General features: G+C 45.8%; 1 protein-coding gene across 2 annotated transcripts in view; it reads right to left on the bottom strand.

Moving 5' to 3' along the window:
• MOB1B (MOB kinase activator 1B) overlaps nt 1-6,382 on the bottom strand; it is a 101,953-nt gene extending 95,571 nt beyond the window's left edge. The window contains exon 1 of one of the 2 annotated variants that reach the window (XM_011927125.1): nt 6,168-6,382. In XM_011927125.1, the coding sequence (XP_011782515.1) occupies nt 6,168-6,181 (14 nt within the window). In that variant the 5' untranslated portion in view covers nt 6,182-6,382. The remainder of the gene's footprint in view (nt 1-6,167) is intronic. The other variant, XM_011927124.1, reaches the window with a different exon arrangement.
• Between the last annotated feature and the right edge of the window lie 3,121 nt (nt 6,383-9,503).

The raw sequence follows: 9,503 nt of genomic DNA, 5'->3' as shown, positions 1-9,503 counted from the left end.
GCTCACTGCAACCTCCACCTCACGGGTTCAAGCGATTCTACTGCCTCAGCCTCCTGAGTAGCTGGGACTACAGGTATGTGCCACCATGTCTGGCTAATTTTTTTGTACTTTTAGTAAAGAAAGGATTTCACCATGTTGGCCAGGCTGGTCTCAAACTCCTGACCTCATGATCCAGCCGCCTCAGCCTCCGAAACTGCTAGAATTATAGACATGAGCCACCGCGCCCGGACTAAATTGCTAATCTTAAGAATGACAAATGGAAGGTATGTAGCACAGTGCCCAGCAAGTATTTCCTTCCTTTCTTCCTTCCTTTCCCAATCCATCTGTTTCTTCCTGTACAGAAACAGACGTAGTTCAGCTTTCATTGTTGACATAAAAAAACAAAAAAGAAAGAAAGAAGAAATTGATCTGGTTCAGGCATTCACATTCCCAAATCACCTTTCCTACAGACTTTCATTTATAAGTTAACTGTAGCCAGGTATGGTAGCATGCACCTATAATCTCAGCTACTCTGGAGGTTAAGGTGGCAGGACTGCTTGAGCCTATGAGTTTGAGGCCAGCACAGGCAACACAGGAAGACCCAGTCTCTTTTTAAATTATTTTTTAAGACTGAGTCTCACTCTGTCACCCAGGCTGGAGTGCAATGGTGCAATCCTGGCTCACTGCAGCTTCTGCCTCCTGCATTCAAGCAATCCACCCACTTCAGCCTCACAAGCAGCTGAGCACCACCACCACCTGGCTAATGTTTTTGGTAGAGATGGGGGTTTTGCCATGTTACCCAGGCTGTTCTCAAAGTCTGGGGCTCAAGGTTCCACCCCCTCAGTCTCCCAAAGTGCTGGGGTTATAGGCGTGAGCCACCGCCCTTGGCTGACACTGTCTCTTAACAAGAAAAAGTTAAATGTACTTGTTTTAACTCCGTTCCAAATAAGTAGCCTTACATTAGGAAATTACACTTTGGTCTTTTCCAAGTCAAATTTTTTTTTCAGAATTCCATTAGTCAAAAGAGACCTATAACTTAAAAATGCTAGAAACTTACAGAACATGCAATATACTTTTTGAATGATTACTCAGAACTCACTTTTATCCTCAATTTCCCTGCCTTTCATATGCATAAAATGTCAGGAAAGAAAAACCCCTATGTCAAAAGACCAATTGTCCCCAGGCCAATAATTAGCCACCAACCTGAAGCTGGTGATTTTTGCCTCATTAGCTAAAAGAAGTAAGCAGGCCATATTACTAATAGACCCCTGTTAGCTCCAAAATTCTATGGCCTCTTGCACAAACAAGAAAGTGAACAATTCACAGGCAAATTCTTGACTCAAAGATGTTTCCTCTGACTGTAATCTCCTACTTCCCCTTGTCTTCTTAGAGAGCTCCTGTTCACCTTCCATTAATTATCACCCACTTCTTTCATGAAACTTTCCTAAAGCCTAAGTAGAACAAATTGGAACACATACTTTGGGCCCCCATGATTGTACTGCATCCGTCATGGATGACTATATACCATCCACCATCTCTGGAATCTCGTATCTTCCTCAATGCCTGGCACACAGCAGGTGCTAAGGATGTGCTTAAAAGATTTGAGTCCACAAAATTAAACGAGGTCCCTGTGAAGTTTCCGTATCTACCATGAGAGTTTAGCTTAATCTGAAGATACACAGAGGCCAACCTGCAGCACAACCAAAGCTCTGTTCCAGCCAGACCCACATACGCAGTGCAAATTTATCCTGAGCGTTTATACAAAAGCTACACAAAGGTATTATTCCTGCAGATGATCTGGGAACCCACTCTGGGGATTACCCTAATCTGTCTCAACTCCCTATCCAAAAATCTCTATACCCTGCTCTCCTTTCTTTCATGGCACTTACAACCTTCTGCATACTACATGATTTATTGATGTTTAGTATTTACAGACACTTACCAGAACGTAAGTCCCACCAATGCAGCGATTTTTTCTCTTTTGTCACAAATGGTGCCCAACATCTATATCAGTGCCTGGCACAGCAATTTTGTTTTCTCTCTTTTTTTGAGATATTCTCACTCTGTCATACAGGCTGGAGTGCAGTGGCACAATCTTGGCCCACTGCAACCTCCGCCTCCTGGATTCAAGTGATTCTCCTACTCAGTCTCCCATGTAGCTGGGATTACAGGCATCTGCCACCACGCCCAGCTAATTTTTTTATTTTTAGTAGACATGGGGTTTCATTTCTTGGTCAGCCTGGTCTCGAACTCCTAACCTCAAGTGATCCACCCACCTCGGCCTCTCAAAGTGCTGGGATTACAGGCCTAAGCCACGACGCCCCACGACTGGCCTTTTTTTAAAGACAATGTCTCACTCTCTATGGGCCAGGCTGGAGTGCAGTGGCGTGATTATGTCTCACTACAGCCTCGATGTCTTCAATCTCCTCAGGCCCAGATGACCCTTCCACCTCAGCCCCCAGAGTAGCTGGGACTACAGGCTCACACTGCCACACACCTGGCTAATTTTTTGTATTTCTGGGGTAGAAACAGAGTTTTGCCATGTTGTCCAGGCTGGTGTGGAACTCTGGGCTCAAGTGATCCGCCCACCTCAGCCTCCCAAAGTGTTGGAATTACAAGCAGGAGTCACCGCGCCCGGCCCACAGTGCGCCTTTTAAAAATCAGTAGTAATTCTTTTCTTCTATCTTAGAGCCCTCAAGAGTCATGAGTCACCACCTTTGCAGCCCTATCTTGCATTGCCCTTATTTCCTCTGCTCCATCCACTGATAGTAAGCTTCCCAATAAGCTTTCAAGAACGGGAGGAAAATATTTGTATTTAACTCCTAAGCTGTAACTCTTTCCTTCCCTGCTCATCTGTTGGTAAAGAAATAGTATTCAGACGGCCAGGTGCGATGGCTCACACCTGTAATCTCAGCCCTTTGGAAGGCCAAGATGAGTGGATTGTTTGAGCCCAGGAGACCAGCCTGGGTGACATGGCAAAACCCTTACTCTATTGAAAAAAAAAAATCAGCCAGGCATAGTGGCACATACCTGTGGTACCAGCTACTTGTGGTGGGGAGGGGGTTTCAGATAAAAGGATCACCTGAGCCCGGGAAGTCAAAGCTATATTTAGCTGTGACCATGCCACTGCAGTCCATCCTGGGCGACAGAGTGAGGTCCTGTCTCAAAAAATAAAAAAAATAAAAAATAAAAAATAAAAACAGTATTCAGACAGTTATATCAAATAACAAATAGATGAAATAACCAAAGCTTTGTTCTTTCACTTCCAATAATAATCATTTCTATGTGGTGTTCACTTTGTATTTCTAATTGATGATGGGCAAAGACCAAAACCAAAAATGTTGAATTAACTTTTCTGATTGTCAAGCACATGGGCTAAATATGTTGAGAACGTATCAAATGCTAGATAGATGTAACCTAACTGAAAAATTGTGCTCCAAACAGTGAAAATGCTCTAAGGTGCTATACACATTAGTTACAGCAAGATTTCTTTTGTAGTTACTAACCTTCAGGAGAAATGAACTAATCCACCACACTTCTGAATCTATTAAATACTGAGCCATGTAAAAATAGGACACTACTGTATTTGTATTCAAAAAATAGCATCAGAACCTTGTCCATCCCCTAGTTTCAGCCAAATATGGCTCTTCCCTGCTTTAACCAATTTTTTTTTTTTTTTTTTGAGATGGAGTCTCGCTCTGTCACCCAGGCTGGAGTGCAGTGGCACGATCTCATCTCACTTCAACCTCTACCTCCCGGGTTCAAGTGATCCTCCTGTCTCAGCCTCCCGAGTAGCTGGGACTACCTGCACGCCACCTCGCCCAGCTAATTTTTGTATTTTTAGTAGACACAGGATTTCACCATATTGGCCAGGCTGATCTCGAACTCCTGACCTGGTGAACTGCCCGCCTTGGCCTCCCAAAGTGCTGGGATTACAGGCGTGAGCCACCGTGCCCGGCCTTGCCTCAACCAATTTAGCTTACTAGACACAAGCCCATCAGCAGTAATCATGGACATCATCTACAGCGCTATTTTGAATACAGCTTCTAAATTCTTGAAAAAAATTAAACATTAGCAACGTAAAATTAAGCTCAAGATGAGAAGCTTCAAGCTGAGATGCTTGAATATGGTGATTAGAACTAAAACAAGAAACTGCCCAGGCGCGGTGGCTCACATCTGTAATCCCAGCACTTTGGGAGATCGAGGCGGACAGATCATTTGAAGTCAGGAGTTCGAGACCAGCCTGGCCAACATGGTGAAACCCCCGTCTCTACTAAATGTACAAAAATTACCCAGGCATGGTGGCGCTGGCCTGTAGTCCCAGCTACTCAGGCAGCTAAGGCAGGAGAATCACTTGAACCCAGCAGGCGGAGGTTGCAAGTGAGCCGAGATCAGGCCACCACACACTCCATCCAGTCTGGGTAACAGAGCAGAGACTCCATTCCAAAAAAAAAAAAAAGAAGAATTAAAATAGGAAACAAGGACTTATTTATAAAGTCACCCAGTCCTGTGATCTAGCCCTATGCCAATCTGACAAACTCAGAATCAACTTCTAGGAGGAGCCTAAGAAATCCCTTTCACAGTTTAAATGTTTTAGGCAAGTTGACATATGCTGGGTCCCCTGTGCATATTGGAAATAGCAAGTCTGCCCCTAGGTCAGCCTTCTGTGATTGTTCAGTTTTGCTTAAACACCCTAAAAAAAATATTCTAGATGTGAGCATGTGAAAATAAGGGTGAACTGGCAGGGCACGGTGGCTCCCACCTGTAATCCCAGCACTTTGGGAGGCTGAGGCAGGTGGATCACGAGGTCAGGAAATCGAGACCATCCTGGCCAACACGGTGAAACCCCGTCTCTACTAAAAATACAAAAAAATTAGCCGGGCGTGGTGGCGGGTGCCTGTAGTCCCAGCTACTTGGGAGGCTGAGGCTTGAACTCGGGAGGCGGAGCTTGCAGTGAGCCGAGACTGCGCTACTGCACTCCAGCCTGGGCGACAAAGTGAGACTCCATCTCAAAAAAAAAAAAAAAGAAAAGAAGGGTGAAGTAAATTCTCAGTATTCAGACGTCAATGTAATAACTAAAAATTATTAGTCAAGGAAAGAAGGGAAATCATGAGAAAATATTTAAATGCTAATTTCTCCACAACATTAAAAGAGTATATGGGATGAGTTTCAACCTCTGAGTTTTTATTAGTTTTCTAAACACATACTAAACATGGAATGAGTGCATCACAACGAAGCCTTCAAAGGAGTTATTCCTCAGGGTGTAACCCCTGTTTTCAGAAGACCTGAGGCTTATCTACTGTTTCCATATCCACATCTGGCCATCCCATCCTTCTGCTCTTCCCTCTCCACATTCCCCCCACTCGTCTGGAACAAACGATAAGTAAGTGAAATAATGACCAGCACTAAATATGACGCCAAAGTTGGCATTTACAAATGATTTTCCAAACAACTCCCCAGAGGACCTAATCAACCTAGGCAGGGCACACTATCCAAAACCTATTTGCTGATTGTCTAAAAAGATAAAACTCGTCTTCTTCAGTAAAGTAGTCTGGCAGGAAGGGCGCCTCGAGGAAGCAAGGGGGCGGCTCCAGACCCCTTTCCTGGGGACCCCAGTCTGTGTCCAAGGGATCCCGACCCGCAAGCAGCCTTGTTTCAGTGTTACAAGTACAGAACTTGTCATCCCAACTTCCCAGCCCTAAGACGAAAGAGGAAGTTAAAAGGGTCCTGGGACGACGGGGGAAAAGTACGACAGTCTATCTTCTGTGCTTGGGACCCAGAAAAGAGCAATGGGCAGCCGCGACGGAGCCATTCGACCGGGCACTGGTTGGACACGGATTGTGCAGGACAATGGGAGATACCCATGAGAAGCGCACAAACAAGCCCGGGAATGCGAGCGAAGGCAGAGACGGGGGTGATGAAGGAATCCAGGCGCTGGCCCCGGGCTGTGCCAGGGGCAAAGAACCTCCTCAGGGCTGGAGGAGCCCACGCGTACTCGAAGCCCGATGGAGAGGCGGCGGTTAGACTAGTTGGAGCGCTCCGCGCAGTCCCGAGGCCCCGCTTGGTGGTGACGCCGGGCCCGGGCAGCGCGTAGCCAGGAGGGTCGGGACGAGGGTGGGCGGCGGGCAGCTGGCGGGGGCCCAGGTCCACCCGAACAAAGCCGGCGCGTGCGGGGCCTGGCTACTCACAACAAGAAGCTCATGTTGGCCGCGGTGCAGGCTGCAGGCTCGGCGGTTGCGAGGCCTCGGAGCGGCGTCGGCCAGGAAAGAAGAGAAAACACAAATGGAACAGGAGACAGTGAGGCGGAGAAGGAGGTGCGGAGACCTGGTTGATCGGTGGCCGCAACTAGTTCGGCTCAGCTAGTTCCAATGGCAGGCGGAGGGGGCGGAAGTGGGTAGCGCTCGTCTTGAATCACTCCAGGGGAGGGGAAGGAAAGGGAGGCGGGGCAGGGCTGCAAGCTCTCCGCGCGCCCCTCCCCAGCTCCCGGCCGCCCCCACCTCACGAGCTCTCGCGATAGCGGTGCAAGCCCACCCCTCCCCTCTGGCTGCGGCCTGGGGTCCCTCACCTTCTGGTCTTCTCTGTTGCCAGGGACTACGCCCAGCGTGTGCGCAGGGGCCGCCCGGCCCCTCTGTCCATCCGGTTAGGGGTCGTGGCAGAGCGCTCGGAGACGCTCAGCTGGGCTCCGGAGGTCAGGGGGGAAGTGGGCTTCCGCTCCGAGATGTCAGGGTTCTGCAGTGAGGGATGGAATTACCACCGGAGTTAGGCCCACAGTGAGAGCCCGGCCAAGGGCAGTGAAAGGTGATGGCATCTTGCTCTGCTAGCACTTAAAAACAGGAGGGAGTTTCATCAGGTTGGAATGACTTGGAGGAAAAGGATCAAATGGGTTTTCAAGGTCTCTTTTTATGGTAATATTTTTAAACCCTGAACTAGGGGAAGGTCAGGGTCGGTGACTACCTGAACAGGCAAGCCAGGCTGTCATCAGCAGCTGGGAAAAGTAAGCGAGCCAAGGAGGAGAGCTGAGCTCAGTTCACCGCAGAACCCAGCATGGTAGGGTGGTGATCGGTGTAACCACTTAGGGGGCCAAAGCTTGTAAGCATTCTAACGCACAGAACATCCTAGAAGCTAGAAGCTATTCAGACCCACTTGCAAAGGGACTTTTATTCTCACAGGGTTATGGGGCCCAGGGCAAGCCTTTATATTCTGTTTAAGAATCCTTCACATACCTTGAATATGCCACCACAGCATTACCAATTTAGGGGGGAAATATGGGTACCCAAAAGATGTCCATCTTCTTACAACACCCATGAAATCCACACGTTTTCAAAGAATCTGAGCAAAACAAATCATGTGCAGATATTAGCTCACCTTTGGCTTATTCCAAAGGGCAGAATACACTTTGAAGTAGGTACAGATATGAAATGTATTATACTGCACTTATGCACTATTATTTGGCACGTTGGTAAAGTGGTTTAAAAAATAAAAACTTTTTAGGCCGGGCACAGTGGCTCATGCCTGTAATCCCAGCACTCTGGGAGGCTGAGGTGGGTGGATCACCTGAGGTCAGGAATTCAAGACCAGCCAAAGTTCAAGACCAGTTCAAGACGATGGCCAAGCCCAGTCTCTACTAAAAATACGAAAAATAGCCATGTATGGTGGCACACACCTGTAATCCCAGCTACTTGGGAGACTGAGGCAGGAGAATTGCTCCAACCCAGGAAGCAGAGGTTGCAGTGAGCAAAGACCGTGCCACTGCACTCCCCTCTGGGTTACACAGTGAGACTCTGTCTCAAAAAAAAAAAAAAAAATTAATAGAAGAAAATACTAGAATCTTGCACTAAGGAAGAGCAGAGGTTACTGGAATGAGAAAACTTACAGGCTCAAAAGATTACCAGATCAGGATAAATAGCTGATGCATGCACAGCTTAATACCTAGGTGATAGGTTCATAGGTGCAGCAAACCACCATGGCACACATGTTTACCTATGTAACAGACCTGCATGTCCTGCACATGTATCCTGGAACTTTAAATTTTAAAATTTTTTAAAGATTCCCCAAAAAGAAGAAAGAGGAGGATTTATCTTAATGAAAAGAATAGATTTATGATATAAAACCCTGTGCTCCAAATATTGATATGGTACTGACTTACTGTATAATTCTTTTTTTTTTTTTCTGAGATGGAGTCTCACTCTGTCGCCCAGGCTGGAGTCCAGTGGCATGATCTCGGCTCACTGCAACCTCTGCCTCCTGGGTTCAAGCAGTTCTCCTGCCTCAGCCTCCAAAGTAGCAGGGATTACAGGCATGTGCCACCACACCCGGCTAATTTTTGAATTTTTAGTAGAGACGGGGTTCCACTGTGTTGGCCAGGCTGCTCTCAAACTCCTGACCTCGTGATCTGCCCACCTCGGCCTCCCAGTGTATTGGGATTACAGGTGTGAGCCACCACGCCCAGCCCTGTATAATTACTTTTAAGGGTCTTCTGAAAGTAAGACTTGCATTACCAGGTTACTGATTATCTCTGGAAAGAGTGAGTTGACCTGTTATAGACTCAGTTTTAGCCCAATTAAAGTGAGAGCCTTGTATCATTACATGATCTCTAAGGTATCTTTCAGTTCTAAAGTTCTCTTCTGCCAGGGGCATCCTTCAAATTACTGGCACACATTTCCAAACTGCTCCCTGATTTGGCTTAGGTAGCCTTAGTTTTGGTCTGACATAATTTAGATGTATCCTGTGACACTGAATAGAGGAAAACATTGGCAGAGGAAAAAACCTGCAAAAATACCTTCTGAGTATTTCTTTATGATACCACTAGGAGAGTTGCCTGGAATTAACACCTGATAAAACGTAAATATATTGGCCTAAATGTGAGGGAGGTGTCAGGTTAATAATACACAATATGATTCCAGCTTAGACTTTAAATCAAATGATGACTGTCACATAAAATTATTCAGTATGCCAAAAACATTGGAAATTTCAGAATTAAAGAGAGGTTATATTCAAATAGATATTTCTAATTATCATTTCTCCCTCACCAGTCTACATTTCCTACTACATTCCTCCAAAAATTTCAATTTCAGGAAGCTACTCTCCTGACCTTTTGTTTATGGAGCAAGATTATTAAAATTTCTGTTCTATAAAAATCTAATAACCTTTTGTTTATGGAGCAAGATTATTAAAATTTCTGTTCTATCCAACTTTTCAAAGAATTGAAATTATACGATAACATGTACAGAATAGAACAGAACATGAGTGGGCATATGGTCTTTAAATATTCATTTGAATAAAGACACATGCACATGTATGTTTATTGCAGCAGTATTTACAATAGCAAAGACTTGGAACCAACCCAAATGCCCATCAATGATAGACTAGATAAAGAAAATGTGGCACATATACACCATGGAATACTACGCAGTCATGATAGACTAGATAAAGAAAATGTGGCACATATACACCATGGAATACTATGCAACCATAAAAAAGAATTAGTTCATGTCCTTTGCAGAAACATGGATGAAGCTGGAAAC

Source organism: Colobus angolensis, unplaced genomic scaffold (genome assembly GCF_000951035.1).
Source record: "Colobus angolensis palliatus isolate OR3802 unplaced genomic scaffold, Cang.pa_1.0 Scaffold70, whole genome shotgun sequence".
NCBI classification, from domain to species: domain Eukaryota; kingdom Metazoa; phylum Chordata; class Mammalia; order Primates; family Cercopithecidae; genus Colobus; species Colobus angolensis.
The sequence above is the reverse complement of the archived record's forward strand: the minus strand, read 5'-3'. Positions and strand labels throughout refer to the sequence as shown.